This window comes from Eupeodes corollae, chromosome X (assembly GCF_945859685.1).
Source record: "Eupeodes corollae chromosome X, idEupCoro1.1, whole genome shotgun sequence".
Lineage (NCBI taxonomy): Eukaryota > Metazoa > Arthropoda > Insecta > Diptera > Syrphidae > Eupeodes > Eupeodes corollae.
In genome coordinates, this window is record NC_079150.1 from 1,176,829 (window position 1) to 1,196,681 (window position 19,853).

At 33.9% G+C, this 19,853-nt stretch overlaps 1 protein-coding gene across 8 annotated transcripts in view; it reads left to right on the forward strand.

Annotated features, from left to right (window-relative positions):
• The window catches only part of LOC129953427 (zinc finger protein 2), a 56,269-nt gene extending 36,551 nt beyond the window's left edge, over positions 1 to 19,718 (forward strand). For all 8 annotated transcript variants that reach the window (XM_056066657.1, XM_056066663.1, XM_056066662.1 and 5 more), the window contains 5 exons: positions 13,245 to 14,867; positions 16,089 to 16,663; positions 16,724 to 16,864; positions 16,967 to 17,977; positions 18,066 to 19,718. In XM_056066657.1, the coding sequence (XP_055922632.1) occupies positions 13,245 to 14,867; positions 16,089 to 16,663; positions 16,724 to 16,864; positions 16,967 to 17,977; positions 18,066 to 19,583 (4,868 nt within the window). In that variant the 3' untranslated portion in view covers positions 19,584 to 19,718. The remainder of the gene's footprint in view (positions 1 to 13,244; positions 14,868 to 16,088; positions 16,664 to 16,723; positions 16,865 to 16,966; positions 17,978 to 18,065) is intronic.
• Positions 19,719 to 19,853: the final 135 nt, after the last annotated feature.

A 19,853-nucleotide genomic window follows, 5' to 3' on the forward strand; every position in this document is an offset into this window, starting at 1 on the left:
GCAATTACAGTTCCAATTTTTGTAATTTTTTTAAAGAAAAAAACCTACCCATTATTATCGCACATCAGATTGTTGAGAGTAAAATTATTACACTAAGAAAGCAGTATTGTCCAAGAGACTGACTGCATTAAATCCAAGACGTAGATATGTAAGAAGAAAAAAAAAAAGATACTAACCTGGCTGATAGAACTAATTCCGCGAAAGTATTTTAAATCCTGCCACCTTCGCTCTGCCTGTTGCGCACTATAGTAGTAGCACAGCACAGCACCGCACACCTCTTGCTGATGAACCGAAATATTTCTAGCAGCATTTTGCTTTGGAATCGATGAAGATAAGCAAAACGAAATGAACCAAAGGCAGAAAGACATGAACATTGAACAAAACTGAGGTGAAGATATAATTTTTTTTCTTCAGATACTCTGGCAGTGTAGGTAATGATGTTTGTGGTAACCACCACGGTTACCACTTTCTTAGGCACTGCATTTTTTTTTAATATCTTGAATTCGTGAGCTTAAACATCACATTATTGAGTAGTTTTGCATAAAATTGTAGTAAATATCCCTGACGAAGTAGAATTTATATTTTCTATGCGCAGTGGCAACCCTGTTGTTATGATGACGGTCTTACTGAGAATAAGTAACAACGAAAATAATTTGAGAGGAAAAAATACAAAAAATAAACTGCTACAGAAAATTGGTATACATATACATAGCTCCGAGTTAATCGTCACTAAATTGTTGCGGTGATTATCCTTGCGATTTTTATCGTGTTCTTTTCTGAGGTTTGATGGACTTGATTATTTTATTTATTATTATGTTCTTTGTTGCTTGAACGAAAGAAAATCTACAAACATTGAAGGTATTCATACATTTTGAGAACTTCCTTGGAAATTAAAAAGATTTCGTATTTAAATGTGATAACATGCAAAGGCAAAAAGGGTTGTTTTAATATCTGATAGTGGTAGTAACCATTTTATGAAAGCTGTTAACTCCTATGTAAAATTTAAAAACCAAATAGACATTTGTGCAGTACAAACTTCAAACACCATGTTAAATTTTATAATATTCACAGAAAAAATAATACTATTACTATTACTATTACTATTACTATTACTATTACTATTACTATTACTATTACTATTACTATTACTATTACTATTACTATTACTATTACTATTACTATTACTATTACTATTACTATTACTATTACTATTACTATTACTATTACTATTACTATTACTATTACTATTACTATACTGCATACTTTTAATGAGGGCGGGCGGGTGGTGTTTGAGACAGCACAGTAGACCTGTAACAGTTAAAACGTAGCATTTTTTCAAAAAATATTTTCTTTTCTAGTCATTTCTATAAGTGGAAAAATTGCTACCAAAATTTGATGCAAAAAGCGAAAAATGAGAAAATTTGTCGGAAATGTTTGCAATTTCCTGGAGTTCATTCAATTTAGTCCACAATATTTAAAATTTAAAAAATTAGCGCACGAAATTTAAAAATTGGAAAGAGATACATATTCGGTACATAATTTATCTAAAAAATTTATAAAAATAAATTGAAGTTGACATATAAGTTTGGAAGGAACGTTAATATTAAACTCACATTAAAAATAATTCAGTTCAAAAAAGTAGATTTCTTTAATTTATTAAGACCTTAGAAGTGTTTGTATTTAAAAGTTATTAACTTTGAAAGAAAACAACATTTTTGGAAAGCCTTACACTCTTTATGTGCTTCAAAAAAATATGTATCTATCTTTTATTCAAGGTTTGTTCTTAAAAAACTTATTATTTCCTCTTTCTATCAAAACAGCCTCAGTTACTTAAATAATTTCAAGCATTACTAAAGTTTTTTCAAATTTTAAATTTTGTGAATATTATTACAAAGATTTTTGTTGTTTTTGACAGACAAACCGTTTTTATTTTTTGGGAACATTGTTAGTTTACTAACAATTCGGTAGATAAAATATTTAATTATGCAACATAATTGTATAAAAACACCGAAAAGTAGTTTTGGAAAGATAGGAGGAAATCATAGAAGGATCCACGTCGTTTAGCCTTCATATAATCATAATGATGCTTAAAATAATATAAATTGTAAATCTGTATATGTACAAAAATTAAACTTAATAAGTTCTCGCATGAGTTTGTTCAACCTTAACCCCCCCCCCCCTCTCCTCCATTTGTTCATAATCCTGCGTACGCCCTTAATAGTCATACCCTAAAGGGATAAGTCACCACACCAATAAAATATTCTCTGTTCTGCGAATGCAAGGTTCGGTTTAATTTTGTGCTCACCGCTCCTCACCGTGTCGCCAAGCCATTCGAGAGCCATCTTTGAGGGAATTATTACAAATTACCAAAGAATGCAAAAATGATTATGCAACAAATTATTAAAGGTCGAAGAAACCAAGTATAAACAGGCTGTTCTTGGCACAAGCTTATGCTCGCGCTCAGCACTGTGCGCTGCGCATACAGCAAGCCAAGAATTATTATTGCCATATCGTCGAGGATAATCTAAATGCGATTTAATGGGTAATTCTTTCTCGTATGCTCTCTTTGTTGTTGCTATAATGCACAGACATCGTACTATACCGATACGATACCCCCATTATTGGCGTCGTCGCACCGCTGCACTGTGGCCGCTGCTGGCACCATCTCATCACCACCCACTCTATATGCAACATAAACCGCAAGCTAAAAAGGATGCATAGGTTTCTTTTTAATCACATCACCTTTTCTTGTTATTATTGGAGATCCCTTTGCTCCTTCCTCAACAACACTCAAGTCTCAACCACAAAGAAGTACAACGTCGAAGTATTGTTGTGCGTTGTTGCAACATCACACTGTTTTTCCTCTTATTTTTTTAATTCAATTTTTTTTTATATTGAAACGCACGAACTTTAAATTATTGCGAAACCGAGAAGTTAAAAAAAAATGAAAATAAAAAAGAACATTAAAAAATCGCACAAATTATGATTAATATCGGAGGAATAAACACCAAAGGGCAGGAAGTATATTTTTGTATGATCGAGCATGCATACCTTTTTTGTTTGCGATGCGGTGTGCTGCTGCAGCAAAATTCCCCGCATCAGCACATTATCTATATTCTGGATTCTGGACTTAAAACTCCAGGTTCTCGGTTAGTGCGAGTATCTGTTCTGTATTAGTTTTTGATGTTGCTTCTTGATCGTTTTTCTTTCTGATCGTGCTTGGTTCATCGTGTGGTCAATTCAATGTAGCTGTACACAATTTTGATCGATTCGAGTATTGAGTATACATAATTCAATAGGGTACTAATATTCGCACTGTTCAGCACACGCCTAGTACCCTTCGTAGCCCCTGCTTGGCCATAGAACCATAATTAACAAACAAAATATCTATAGGTTCGCATGTGGAGGAACTGAATAACTACTTATTGAATCTGGATCTGCCTGTTCTTCTTTCTTATTCTCTTAGTTTTGGTAATTTTTCTATTAAATCTCTTTTTTTATTTTATTTAAACTTTGCAATATCGAACAGAAAGGGTGGAGAAGTTTTTCAATTTGTACATCTCTATTACCTAATCAAATACAATTTTAAATCATTTGTGTTTTATTACTTACTGGCCAACAATAAAAACTGTGTCCATCTTTCAAATTCAAACGAGGAAATTTCATATTATGTATACATATGTAACTTTAACCCTCAAATAGGCAATTTACAATCCTTGAATATTATTCGATTAGTATAATTAAAACTAAGCATAAATTCAACGCAAGTCATATTTAATAATAGAAACGATCCTAGCTCGCAAGTTCTATTGTTAAGATTATAAACAAATTTAAAAAATATTTAACAACTCTTCATACCTTAATAAAAAAATAATTTAATTTGTTTTATTTTTAACGCACTGAAAGATGTCCTTGTTTTTTCACCCCAGACATATTCCATTATTAACTTCCCATAGAAAGTTATTGTAATCGGTCCGATTTTTTAATTGAAAATGTTGACCTTTCTCGACGTTTCACGGTCCGTAGAATCTACATGCGATATCTTCGATATCGACTTTAAATAAATTTTGTATTTATGAAGAAAGGACTCTCGAAAAATTGAGTGGGTTGTTTTTTTTAACATAGCAATTTAAAACACAAACAAAAATAGTTGTCACCTCTAACTTTTTACGAACAAAAATTGATTTTATATCCTTAATCATTTTTTGCAACGCAAAATAACGTATTCGAAAAAAAATCCAATCTGTAATTGTTTGTATAAGAAATCAAAATTTTCAGGAAATGCTACTAAAATTACTTAAAATCCGTTCGATTTAAAATCTTGGTAATAATAATAGATTTCCAAATCAATTTATTTCATCGCATACAAACTTTTGTGTGTAATTTTTGATTATTCTTTTAGAAAAATTCAACTGAATTAAAAAAAAAATGTGTGTAATTTTTGATTAGTCTTTTAGAAAAATTCAACGGAAAAAACACGAAAACAACAAAAGAACTGATACGAAATGCTTTTCGGCTCGAGTATTAGGGGAACAAGGACAAATATTGACTTCAAATCACTGATGGGCCTTCCATTAAGTGTATTGTCTTATTCTTTCTACAACTTTTATGAGTGCTTCGATCATTATCTTGCTAAAATCCTCATTAATTACCATGTCCTTTCGGCAAAAGGCATCATTTCCATTCTTAGAGACCGAATTTAGTCCACAGCACATGTTTTTTATTTTCTTACTTCAGATGGTAAAACAAAATAGCGCACACTAGTAGTGGTTCCACTAATATCCTTAATTATCATCACTCTGTATGTATTTGTCTGACAGGATTTTTACCGTCTTTGTTTTTTTTTTCTGAACGAACAATCAAGAAACTCTTTATTTGATCCCAAATCAACGAAGATAATAGTAAAGAATGTTGGGTAGTTTTTTTCGTTTTTATTATTTTTCATGAAAAGTGCTTTTTTAAATTAGCCGTTCGGGTTCGGCTTAAACCTGTAGGTCCCCTCAATCCCTGACACAGGAATGGTTGAGATTTGTAAGTCACTAGGCCCTAGTTCTCAAAGAACTGTTGTCCAATTGCGCCACCTAATTTATTTATTTTTATTATTATTTTTTCAATCACTGTAAACTGACTGTATTTTAATCAAAGACCACGATTTAAAATCCCTCAAAATTTTTTAAACCTTTGATTCACTGTTTGTGAAAATTCAATTGATATATCTGTGGGTCTTCATTAATAAAAACAATCAACCAATTCATAGCCTGGGTTTTCGATTTCGAAGACTTAAACAATTTAATAAGTTTATTTCCATGTCCATTGTCCATGGTGCCTTAAAGGAAAATTTTCATTACCTTTTTTATTTTCATTTATTTAATCGATAAACTCAGACGGCAATTTAATTTTTAGAAAAATAAGAAAGTTAATCACATTTTGATACATTATACTTTTCTAACGTGAGTTTTTTGTTTAATATAAAATGTAAATTACTCTTATTAAAGTACATAATTTCAATTCCTTTAAAAAAACGAGAAATAAGAAACAACAATTTAGAATATTGAATGCGTGTTGGTGCCACTGTTGCCATAATCGACACCAACATTGACTCAGTCAACCAATCAAAAAATAAATAATACATTCAATATATCCGTACTTAGAGCTATAGAAAAGGTGGTAGCAATTATTGTCAGTGAAAATTATTTTGGATTTTTTGTATTTAGAAGATGGAAATAAGTACATTGGTAATTATAGGAGCAAGGTAGGGGTGAATGGAGTTCGGAATAGGGTTATGTGGGCGTAAAGGGGATGATTTTTCGTCCAAAATAATTGTAGGCAATATTTTTGTTGTTATATTATTATGTTTAAGAAGCAAATAAAATTGTAATAGAGTGATTTTAATAATCATGGAGGGTATGTGAATGTTTTACTACATTCAAAACTCTCTTAGCCAGCATTGATTAAAAACCAACTAAATTTGTTAAGTCTACAATTTTCAACTAACTGCAAAAATGAGAAACTCTTAAAGGTGTTGGCTTGAACTGATTAAAAAATAAAAGATTTCAAAACCGCCTATTTCAGATAACATTGATTGTCGAATATTTAAAATACTCAAAAAGTTTATAGATATGTATCTAATAATTATCATTTATTTTTGGTAGCTTTTTTATTGCTAAAATTAAAATTACTAAAACTAAAAACTACCAGCTAATATAAAACTTTAGAATTATGAATAACCCTATCGGTAAGTATTCTATAAAAGTCTATGTTAGCAAGTCTTCTTTTAGAGTGGAACGTAATATTTAGATTATCAATATTTTCCCCTATAATTAAAATAAGGATCGGTAAAGCGGAACTTTAAAGTTTGTATTTGGTCTTGATAGGGCAAATGACCCCCGACATTAAGAATATCAAATGGTCATAAGTATTATTAATCAACTATACTGTCTTTGGCATTTACGAGGGGCGAAAATGCGAATTCAATATATATTGTTTTTATTTTTCAATATAATTTTCCCTAACATTTGCATTTGTTACATCTTGAGATAAGCTTTTTTTTACTGGTCACACAAATAAATGTCCTCTTTCTTTGTAAAATACCCCATCTTTTCAAATCCGGAACGGGACTAACTTTTTTGTAAAAATAACAAACAATAACACAACTATAAGATGGCGCAACTGCTCGTTAAGGGTATGTCTCCCGCAGAAGCGAACTCAGAACTCATGTAAATGTATTTGAATGTATTAGTGAAAGATCGTTACTCTCTTCATTATCAAATTCAAAATTTGAATTTCCAATTACTCTATATTTGCCTCTTGATCTTTTTTGTCTCTCAGAGCGAGGGATATATTTCCGCACAAGCAGCCAATCAAAGAAATAAGAAACAGAACAACGTTGCATGATAAACCGGTTTTTTTTGGTATGTCTAGTTAGGTAGATTTGTTGTTGTCTTTTGCATATGGTTCGAATTTTATGAAGCAAGTGGGTATTTTGCTATCGAAGGAGATGTTTTTTTCTTGAATTTCTTTTTTTGGTCGACATTTTCTAATTATTGAAAATACCTATTTTATTTTAATATTTTTTTACTTCCCATTGGAGATTATTGTAATGGGTCCGATTTGTTAAATTGAAAATTTTGACATTTCTCGAGGTTTCAAGGTCCCTAGAGTCAAAATAAAAGGTTTTTAGAAACATGGCTGTGCGTGCGTGTGTACGTACGTTCGTACGTCCGAACTTTCGCGACGTTTTTTTCGTCGTCCATAGCTCAAGAACCAGAAGAGATATCGACTTCAAATAAATTTTGTTATACGGATAATAAGGCAGAAAGCTGCAGAAAGGGCTCTCAAGAAAATTGCGTAGGTGTTTTTTTTACCATAGCAGTTTAAAAAAAAGGTGAAAATTTTAGATAACCCTAAATATCTTACGAACCAAAAACGCTAGAGACTTGAATTAAATTTTATATAATATATTGTAACGTGATATCAACCAAGTATATTTTTTGAAAAAAATCCATTTAACGGTTTTTTTATAAATCAAAAAACTGAAAAAAAAAATGTGCCACCTACCAAATTTTACGACTAAAATATGATTTCATCTCCAAAACAATTTTGTGCAACGAAAAATAATGTTTTTCAAATCTGATAAAATTTTGCGAAAAATCGAATTGACAGTTTTTTTATAAAAAACCTAAACAAAAATTAGTAAAAGTTGGTAAAAATTGACTTTCGACTCAAATATCTTTTCAAAACTTTGAGATATTGGCTTTAATTTACTTTTATCTTTCAAAAAATATTGTTGTCAACATTTAATAAAATTTTGAGAAAAGTCAAATTGACAGTTTGTTTACAAAAAATTAAAAACCGAAAAAAATTAACAAAAATTGGTAAAAATTGAATATCGATTCAAATATCTTTTCAAAAAGTTGAAATTTAGGCATCAAACTTTTTTTATCTTATAAGAAATATTGTTATCAACAATGTTGAGAAAATTGAATTGACAGTTTTTTTTATACAAAATAAAAATCTAAAAAACTTTACTCAAAGTTGGTAAAAATTGAATATCGATTCAAAACTCTTTTCATTTCATTTTTATATAAAAATCCAACAGTCCGTTTTTTCATAAAAAATAAAATCTACAAAAAATAGTATGCAAATTTGTTCAAAATTGATACGAGTACATATAGACAAACTTTTAAGCAAGACAAATTGACAGACGGGATGGGAAGTTATAAGTGTGGGTCACATCCCAGCATCTTTTTTGAAATAGTTTGACAGGATTGTGCACACTGATAACTTCCCATCACGTCTGTCGATTTGTCTTGCTTAAAAGTTTGTCTATCAATTTTTAGCAAATTTGCGTTTTATTTTTTGTAGATTTTATTTTTATGAAAAAACGGACTGATGGATTTTTATATAAAAATCACTAAATATCGAAAACAATATTTTCTGTGAAATAAAAAAAGTTTTGAAGCCAATATTTTTAATTTTTGAAAAGCTATTTGAGTCGAAAGTAAATGTTTACCAAGTTTTAGTATTGTTTTTTTTTTTTAGTTTTATTTTTTGTAAAAAAAACTGTCAATGAGATTTTCTTCAAATTTCTATCAAATGTTGAAAACAATATTTCATATAAGATAAAATTAGTTTGAATCCAATATTTCAAATTTTTGAAAAGATATTTGAGGTGAAAATCAATTTTTACCAACTTTTGTTATATTTTTTTTTAGGTTTTTAATTTTTTGTACAAAAACTGTCAATTTGATTTCGTTCAAAATTTGACTGAATGTTCAAAATTTTCAATTTGACAAATCGGACCCATTATAATAACTTCGTATGGGAAGTTAAAAAAATGCAATACCCAGGATACCCAGGAAAATATATGACAGCGAATTCACGATACCTACAATACCTCTTTACCCTTTTTTATACCTACACTACAATGTGCAACCACAAAACTTGCCGAAAGTTGAACCAAAAATCAAATTCTGCGTATACGATTGACTACGTAACACCAAATCACGAGTCCATGACCTTACATCATACCACATACTAGAAATAAAAAAATATTTCTACGAAAAGTCTTTTTTTTGTTGTATTTTCTGTTATTGTATACCGCAAGCAAAACAAAGAATACAAAAACTAAATGAGCCATGAGACCAACAACAAAAAAATCTAAGAGAGGATGGGCGGGCGAAATTCTTTTGCAAAGAATTCTCTTCCTGAGCGCTGAGATGCAGTGGCATTCTTGGGAACTGGAAACTTCATTGTGTGCGTTTACAAAGAAATTTGTTGTTAAAAAATGCAAAATAGACCTCTTTTATAAAAATTAAATTAAATAAACAGTAGACGCAAGAACTTTTTACTTTTTTAAATAGAATAAACAAAATGCCAAAAAAAAATAAAAAAAATATTTTGCAATTATATAGACTCCCAATCCCTCACAATTGCACCACAAATGTTGTTATATTGAAATGCATTTTTAATTATGTTGCGACAAATATTTTTTTTTTTCAAAATCGATAGTAAGAGTAATATATATGGTCCTTTTTTTTAAAAAAAAAATTAAAACTAAAAAAAAAAAATCAGCTCGCCCCATGAATTCGCAAAAAATATTGGAAAAAAAAGAATGCATTTTGGATTTTTTGTCTAAAAAAGTTACTATAACTATTTAAAAAAAAAAAAATTTAAAAGCAAATATCTGCTCATATATTTAGAATTTGAAAAAAAGTAAAATTGACTTAGCTAGCTGTTATACTTTGGAAGTTTTATCAAATATTGCACCTATGCCACAATGCAAATTTGCCCTATTTTTCATAGTTTTCTACAATTTTTCTTGGAATAAATAAATAAATTAAAAAAAAAAGAAAATCGATACTATTTATAAAAATTTATTGTTTTTTGGAAAAAAATATAAAAAAAATAAAAAATTATATTTTACACACTGCCCCATTGATTTTCGCAAGTAACTACCTGAATTTAATGATTTTTTAGTGATTCTAGTGCTGTTAAGGAACAAACAATTTTTTCAAATTTTTTATTCCTTTATACATATTTAGCCCAATATATTTTCAATCAAAAGCCGTTTATTTCGTTAAAATATTTAAAAAAATGTGAACGCTACAAAGCTAAGCGCAAAGCACCAATCAATTTTTTTGCATGCGACATGCCCTTAAGAATCAGGGCTTATTGACCATTCCTATGTGCTAGTAGTATCAGGGATGGAGAAGACATACAGTTTGTGTGGGGAATCCTAAAGACCAATTTGAGAAAGCATGAAATTATCAGGAATCGTGAATCCTTAACCTCTAACCATCATTCATTATATGAATCGAAAAGATGTTTTAGATGTCATGGTGTTTTTAATGTTTAAAACTACTAAGAAAATACTTTTTTAAGGGATAAGATGTCTTATGTTTATAATCGCATCATGTTCTTAAAATATGCCCATTTAAAATGCTAAAAACAACCGAAAACTCTTAGCAATACATTAAATGATGATTTTGAAAAGTACAAATCTATCTTTTTTTAAATACAATTCGAAACATTTTAGTATCTTACTTAGTTCCTCGGAATTCTTCTTAATTATGATATGAGTCTTTATTTTGATCTATATGAGAAAAACTGATTTGGTTTGGTTGGTTTGGTTTCATAGTTTTAAAAATCAGTTTTGAACTTAATTTTCAATGCTGATTTCGACGCCCAACTCTAATTTTAATGATTTGCTCAAGTTTTAAAAAATACCCGTTTTCAAAATTAGTTTTTTTAATATATGTATGTATGTATTTCCAAAAATTGTTTAGACAACAGATCTGTTACAGGAACAATACGTTTTGTCTTTTTCTTTTGAAAACCATTTACGAAAAAATAGTCTATGGTTTATTGTAGATTTTTTAAGACCGGTGAAGTCTAACAACTTTTGTAGTTTTTTCGATTATTATAAGGAATAATATACATAAATATTTCCACTGAATATTAAAAAAAGGATTATAGATTTGGAAAAACATCACGTATTTTATTGAAAAAAAAACTCCTTTATAAATTTAGATAGCCTTAAAAATCTTTATATTGGTGGCTTAGAATTTTAAAAAGTGATATCTCAAAACCTGACGTGATACATCAATTTTGAAGTCGGATTTGTATTAAGGCCATCAAAACCCAGTGATAATGTGCAATTTTAAGGCCAGTAAAAAACCTTAATGACTAGTGTTATCGTACAAACGTCTCAGAATGAAAATGGTTTTCGTAACTCGAATATAAGTCAAATCTATATACACACTAGGATTTCAATTACATTTTTTTTTCGGCAGTAATTTTATTGTTTAATGTTGGTTTTGTTATTCATAAAATATTATTTTTCATATATTCATTTATGTATGCATATATATGTACATATATATTACCATCTAGATAAAGGGCCTTTCAAAGTAACTTTGTCTGTGGATTACACCTAAATGACTAAACCGCGGATTCCAATTTTTATGATAACTACTCGAAGTACTAATCCTGCCCAGATGAAATCGCAAGTACTAACTAGTTACAAGTATTTACAGCACATCATTAATGCGACTCAATCAATCAAAGGGATATTTATGCTATATTACATGTAAAAAGCTAATTGGATATTGTGTATAGTATAAATGAATGAAGGATAAGGACGTTTGTCGTAAGGGCTTATTATTTCTTTATTCTCTTTTTAACTGAACAAAAAATACAGCTCACGCATGGCTATTAGTGGTTGAGGTGGTCTAGTCCGTAGTCAACGTCACCAAAACTTCATAAATTAATTCTTTGTTGTCGGTTTAATTTGCCCGACATGAAATTTTAAACTCTTGCAAGCTTTGTCCTATTGACCACGACCAATTATTATATAAACATGTACAATGTGTGGTCATGTCTTTTCGTATGCAATTAAAGAAAACCACATTTACATCTGCTTCTATGGTAACTACCTTCAAAATAAGTTCCAAGTTTCATGGAGGTTATTTTTAATGGAAATCAAAAATTTGTCTAAACAAAATAATTCCTTTAGAACTTTACCAACTTCATTTAAGTTAGACATCCTGTTTTGCAACCAAAACATGTAAAATAAGCAAAGTTATAGCGCATAGAGCACACTTTTTGTGTTTTTTGTAAATCCCACTAAATTAGTTCCGCACCAAAAGTTGGCACGGGTTTCAGTACAAATAAAACAACAACAAAAAATGATTTATTCGATCGAATTTCGTCCGTAAAAAAAACTCTTTTGTTTCGGGCAGGCCGCTTTATGGGTATGGTGGTAGGCATTTTTAATTCCTTATGCACGGCTTCACATGCAACTTTGTACAAAAAGAGTGAGAACTAATAATAATTGCTTTTGTTGTTTGTTGGCTTGAGTTAGGGGTTGATGTTGGAGTCTCCTTTTTTAAGTTCACACCTGTGTAGTTTTTGATATATATCAGCATAAGCATGTATTTTAAATCTTTTTTATGACGCTTTGCAACATTAAACATCAGGACAATCTCATGTATCTTTCTGCGGTTGTTTCTTCGTTATTAATAACAAAACAATCCCCCTTCCTTTTTCTTTTTCGATGCACTAAATATATTTTTAATATAATATTGCAGAATTTGTTTTAAAAACAATATGCATTAAGTCCTGATGATGAGTTCAAAATTGAAATCCTCTTAACGATTTTGTTTGTCATCTGTCCTAGATTTTTCCTTCCCTAAGTGATTCCTTCTGTTTCGCATGGCAATATAGATTTTACATAGTAAAATTTCTGCCAAGAGTAGGAATAACGATGTAAAAAAATTAAATTGAAAATTCATCAATCATCCGAAATGAGGGTAATTCAATTTCCTTGTATAGAACGCGTCCTTTTTTTGTTGTGTTTGATTTGGTTGTTGTTGATTATATCATCTCTACTCCTACCCTCCTTTAATTTTAGTTTGAGTTATTGTTGTTCTTTATTCTGCTAAGCAAACACCACAAAAGAAGTCTAATGGTTGATCAACATATATTTTGTGGAAGTCACAATTGAAGAGATAAACATTGCGCAGTTATTGAAACATGTTGCAGAAAATAAAAAAAAATGTTTCCCAAGGTTTGAGTCTTTATTGCAGTGTCGTATTTTTATTGCTTATTTTTTAAAAGTTAAGACAGTTTCAGGAATAATTTTAAAATCAAAGTTGAGTGAATAAAAAATGTGTACAATACATTTTTCTTAAATTATAATCCATACCTAATGGAGTTTTTTATATTTGTATTTTTTTTTACAGATCATATCAAATCGGAACGTTCAAGCCCTGCCCAGTCATTAGAATCACAACAATTGTTCGTCAAACAGGAAATCGAAAAAAGTTCCCCCATGACAGCAACAACAATCACATCTACAACGACAACGACAACAACAAAAACAACAGCAGATTCACCTGCACCAGAAGCAGTCACGACGCCAACAACATCAACAGGGCCAACAAAAACCAGACATGATATTTACACGGAATCTGCTTCCGATCTACAACAGACTGTTTCTTCATCTTCCAATACTGTTAGCAAGAGCTCGAATTGTAACAATGAACTAGCTGATGTCGATCTTTCTTCATTACCATCAATAATTTATAAGTGCAACAATTGTGATTATTTTGCTCAAGCCAAATCTGAAATGCAGAATCACATAGCCAATATTCATCTAAATGTGTCAGATGAAGACTTTTTAACAATTCCCACAAATCCAGCTGCTTTGCATGCTTTTCATGCAGCAGTAGCAGCTGCTGCTGTTGCTGTAGCCGAAAATGCTGCAGCCTCACAATCTCGCAGAAAATCATCATCGCCTGTGCATTTACATATGCAAGATGATGGGCAGCAACAACAGCACCATCATCATGATCAAATGTTTGGCTCATCTGAACGTGGAAATGAATTGATGGCTCAGGTGAAAACCGAACAAATGGACATAATGGATGATGCTCAGTCAAATGATGAATGTGGGCAATTGGAAGATCCAATTGAACTATTAAGCTCGAGAAACTCTGCCAATGTTACAAGCTCGCCAGCTGTTAATAGTGTCATGTGTCCTCTATGCCAAGACTCTTTTAACGAAAAGAAGGCATTTGAGATGCATCTAATGGGGGTGCATAGTGTAAATAATGATGGTTTGGCAAGGCTGCTGCAGCTAGTCGATAATAGTCATTGGTTAAATACGAGTAGACGCAGCAGCACTAGCACTACGCCAGAACCTAGAAACTCAAGCACACCACTTTCTGAAGCCGGTGGGCAGTTAGGACTTCAACATCCACAACAGCAGCAACAAAAGCAACAACAAAATCTTGGGACCTCGCCAGTGAATCAACATGCATCTAACGAAGATTACGCATGCTCACAATGCGGCATCACGTTCAAGTTACAACAGCATTTGCTAATGCATGCGAATGACGCACAACATTATCAAATGGTCAATGAACAATATCAGTGCTTATCAAAACATTGCCAACAACTCTTTGGTAATTCACTCCAAATGCTGACACACTACAAAGATAGTCACATGAATATAGTGATTTCTGAGCGTCATGTTTACAAATATCGCTGCAAACAATGTTCCTTGGCGTTCAAGACCCAAGAAAAACTCAATACTCACTCTTTGTATCACACAATGCGTGATGCAACCAAGTGCATGATATGCAACCGGAACTTTCGCAGTACGCAATCTTTGCAGAAACACATGGAACAGGCACATAGTCAAGCGCAGCCTTCAGGGAGCCCCGTTTCATCGCCAAATAGTAGCGGAGAAATTACAAATGCATCTGGTTCCTTGCCGGTAACGCCTTTGGTGAAAGCAGGAGATGAAGATGTTTCTGCAAATGCTGCCGTAACTACATCGATGAATTCAGGAGCAACAACAGGTACGACAAGAAAATTCAGCTACACTCAATGTAATGATGATGGTGTTGGTGATGATCAAGACTCTGTTACTGCACAAAGTATCACACATTATTCAACATCAGAGTCAGCACCTCCACCACCACCACCGCTTCCGCCCCCGCTGCCACCATCAACCACAATTCCTAATTTATTGCCTAGTGACAAGAGCCAGCTAGAGGATTACCTAAATTCCCAACAAATGTCCGAAGAGTATTATACAGACATTGAACGCAAATTCAAATGCCACAAATGTAAGGTTGCATACACTAATCAGACCTATCTTGCGAAACACTATAAGTCCAATCAGCATCGACGAAATGAAAAGTTGAGCATTTACCCAATGGAAAAGTTCCTCGATCCTAATCGTCCTTTTAAGTGTGAAGTTTGTCGCGAGAGTTTCACCCAAAAGAACATTCTTTTGGTTCATTTTAATAGCGTGTCACATTTGCACAAGGCAAAAAAGCAAAAAACTGAGGGTTTATCACCAGTAAAGTCCATTCCGATTTACTCTGATGCAACCGAACGCCCTAACGAAATTAGGGAACAAAATGTGGAAGCAGTTGGTGGCAGTGGGAGTAATCGTTGTGGTGGCGATGGAGGTATGACAGCTGATAACAGCTCCGCGTTTTCTAAAAGGAAATTTAACCTTGAATCTGACTACGAAAGCCCGAAAAAACGGTTTAAATGTGAAATCTGCAAAGTGGCTTATGCCCAAGGCAGCACACTCGATATTCATATGAGAAGTGTTTTGCACCAGACACGCTCTTGTCGCTTACAAGAGCAGCAGATTCAGCCGTCAAGACCTATGACTCCGCCGTCATCATCGGAAAGCCCAACATCTACGACGGCAACAACGCCAACCCTAAACGATCAAATGTACAAGTCTCTACTAGAAACTTTTGGCTTTGACATTGTCAAACAATTCAATGAGATTAATAGACTTTGCCCAGCTTCAAACTCGGGCAATTTTTATTGCCGTCATTGCAGCAAAGAATTTTCTTCGATTTTTGTACTGAAAACACACTGTGAGGAAATACATAGTGAGAAAATTCCCCTTGAATTGTTAGAAAAATTTGCTGAAAAGTTTAAAAATATTTATCTCGATCAAGAACCAACATCACCAACATCGTTGTTACCAATTACCAATTACAACCAAAACCCGAACCAATGTTTTTCTTTTAATGAATCCGAAAATAATTTAGGTGCAACAACATCAACAGTGTGCAGTGATAGCAACTCTCTATCACCAGTTACAGGAGAGTCAGCAGCCATCGCAAATGAGAGCTCGTCCATAGTGCCGCCTGCCGCTCCCACCAGCCCCAATCCATCAGCCGTTACGGCTGTGGCAGCTGCACTACTTAAACAGCAGCAGCAACAACAATCCCTAACGCCAGAACTTGTACAGAAACTCAATTTAGATCCAACAATATTGGCACAAAAAATAATGGAACAGAACTTTTCCAACTTTCCACCGAACTTCCCAGGATTGCCGCAAAATTTGCAAAGTCTTCAAAGTCTTCAAAATTTGCAAAACATGCAACAAAATCTACCAAACATGGGTAACATGCCAATGAATACCCTGGATATGCTCAATCTAATGCAGTTTCATCACTTGATGTCTTTGAATTTTATGAACTTGGCACCACCTCTGATATTTGGGGCTGGAGGAGCAGGGCCAAGCCCTTCAGTAACTGGCACTAAGACGACAACAACATCCGATTTGCCACCAACAACTCCTACCCAGATTATTCAGCAGCAAACATCAACTCCATCACAGGTGAGTTTTTCATTTCTTAAATTGTATTCGTTGATAAAAGCTGTATTTGTTGTTTTATAGAATACTAACAATCAAAAACGTGCACGTACACGCATCACGGATGATCAACTGAAGATTCTTCGAGCACATTTCGACATCAATAACTCACCCAGTGAAGAGAGCATCATGGAAATGTCAAAAAAAGCCAACCTCCCAATGAAGGTATGTAATTAGTAAAACAATATACGTTTAGTTCTTAAGTGAATTCCAAAAACCTTGACAAAAAATCCCATCCTTATCCTAATCAATATGATAATTGCAAAGGTCGTCAAACATTGGTTCCGCAACACACTTTTCAAAGAAAGGCAACGCAACAAAGATTCACCGTACAACTTCAATAACCCTCCATCGACAACGCTTAATCTTGAAGAATATGAACGAACTGGCCAAACAAAGGTAACCCCCCTATCGGAAAGTGGAGGTGGCAATATAAGTGGCTTTCACATTCAGCATCAACAACAGCAAAGGGAACAACAGCAACGTGACCAGCAGCAACGTGATCATCAGCACCAGCAAATTCAACAACATCAGCAACAACTCCAACAGCAAATTCAATCGCAACATCTCCAGCAGCAACATCGACCGCCTTCATCACAATCCAGTGATTTGAATTTTCCCCAACTGAGCTTCCACCAACAACAACCAGATCTCTCCCGCCAACAATCGCACCAGCAACAGGACAATCGTCCGTTGTCCCATCCGTCAAGCGTCACCAGCGATCGTGGCGATATCCATATTAAGCCCGAGCCAACAGACGATATTGGTAGTTCCGACTGTGATCAGCAAATGGCCATGAGCAAAGATAACGATAATGAACAATCGATGATGCAAACGCATCATCAACAGTCAATGTTTTACAACAACTTCGAGACCAAATCCGAAAGTGGAAGCTCTGAAATCCTCTCACGTCCCCAAACCCCAAACAGCACATCTACACCCTATAGCAGCAATATATCAGATATTCTAGGCCAGCAAATGGACAGTTTGCCACTCAACAACATGGCCAATATAAGCAACCTGAACAACATGGGACCTCCAAAAAAGTTCCAAATGAGCAAGATGTTCGAAAAGAGTGGAAACTTCGAAACCAATTCCAATTCATCCAACAGTTCGACATCGAGTGGAAAGCGTGCCAACCGCACGCGCTTCACAGACTACCAAATCAAAGTCTTACAGGAGTTCTTCGAAAACAATTCTTATCCCAAAGACAGTGATTTGGAGTATTTGAGCAAATTGTTGCTGCTGTCACCTAGAGTAATTGTCGTTTGGTTTCAGGTAGGTTCTCTATAATGAGGCAATCGAATTTGAGTTCTCTAATCTAACTAACTCCCGCCCTTTCTGCATCCTTTTCTTTTCTTTGCAGAACGCACGTCAAAAGCAGCGAAAAATCTATGAAAATCAGCCAAACAATACTTTCTACGAGTCCGAAGAGAAAAAGCCCAACATCAATTACGCTTGTAAGAAGTGTAACCTGGTGTTCCAGCGGTACTACGAACTGATCCGACATCAAAAGAATCACTGCTTCAAAGAGGAAAATAACAAAAAATCTGCAAAAGCACAAATAGCAGCCGCTCAAATAGCCCAAAGCCTAAGCAGCGAAGATTCTAATTCTAGCATAGATATAAACAGTGCCAATATATTGTCCTCGGGTTTGGTAGGCCCGCAAGCTGCTGCAGCCGCGGCCGCAGTGGCTGTAGCAGCAGCAGCCGTTGGTGGCGGTGGTGGTACCGCCATTCCACCAGTAATGCCAGGTCTTGCCTCCAGTCCAGGAATTAATTTACTTGCATCACCTCAGCACATTTTTAAGCAACAACAGGCAGTGACTTCAGCCGGAGGAACTCATGTCGACAGCAATTCACCACTTCAAAAATTTGAATGTGAAAAATGTCAATTGGTCTTTAATCGCTATGAACTCTACAAAGAACATCAACTCATCCATTTAATGAATCCCAACCTGTTTATGAACCAAAATTATAGCGAAGTTTCACCATTTGGAATACTGCAAAACCTCCAAGGTAGTCACAACAACCAACAGGACATTTCCATAGATCTGAGTCGACAAAAGAAACGCAAATATTCCGACACACAAGCCTCGCCCGAGGAAATGCATCATCAACAAACTGACTATGAAGCTTTCAATAAGAAATTCAAAAACGATCAGTACGAATTCTTGTATCAATATTTTTTACAAAACGATTCCAATGCTGATTTAAAGAATCAATTTCAGCAGCAGCAACAGCAGCCGGATATGGATCTAGAATACTTAAATAATTTTTATCAACAAAACGAACTCAAAAAACGCAGCAATTATGATTTTTTATTGCAATACTATATGCGAAACGAATCGAAGCAGTCTAGTAACGCCTCCAGCCTCATGTTGCTGAACGATGATGCTAATAAACCAAATATGGAGTTTCTCCTTCAGTATTATCAACTCACTGAATCAAAGAAGTTTTTTCAGTTAGAAGCCTCGCCCCAACGAATACATGATTTCCCACCGTTGTTAAATCTGACCATGAATGCAGCAGCAACAAAAGTAAACAATGGTGTGTCGGCACAGCAACATCTAGAGCAGTCACAAGTTTCAGTAACACCACCTACAGAGACGACACCGATCAAAGCCAATCCCAATGTAACACCATCTTCGCCCAGCAGCTCGCCAGTGCGGCAACAGAGCAGCAACAGTGGCTGTGGGGTTGGCAACAAAGATACGAGCACCAACAAGAACAGTAGCAGCAAACATTTTCAAGTTCAGCCAACATTGTTGGCAGAAAATGACAATCTACTGTCAGCGTCGGTGGCGGTGGCGGCAGCTGGTGGTGGGAGCGGGGGTACCAACAACAACATTGACAACTACGACACCGAATGCAACAAATACTGATAGTTCAAATTCCTTAAAAAACAACCGCCTTTGTAACATACTTTCAGCAATCCAAACGCAACAGCAAGAAAACTTATCGCTAATATCAAATCGTTTGGATGCATCACCCGATGCTGTTGCTGCTGTTTCCACTGCACCCGATTTCGGTCTGCAGTCCATAAAACTCTCTGTCAATAACAACCTTAGCACCCATGCAGTGTCAAAAACTTCAAACATTACCAATAGCGTCGACATAATGGATGTCGATATGAGGGCTTCCCATCAGCACCA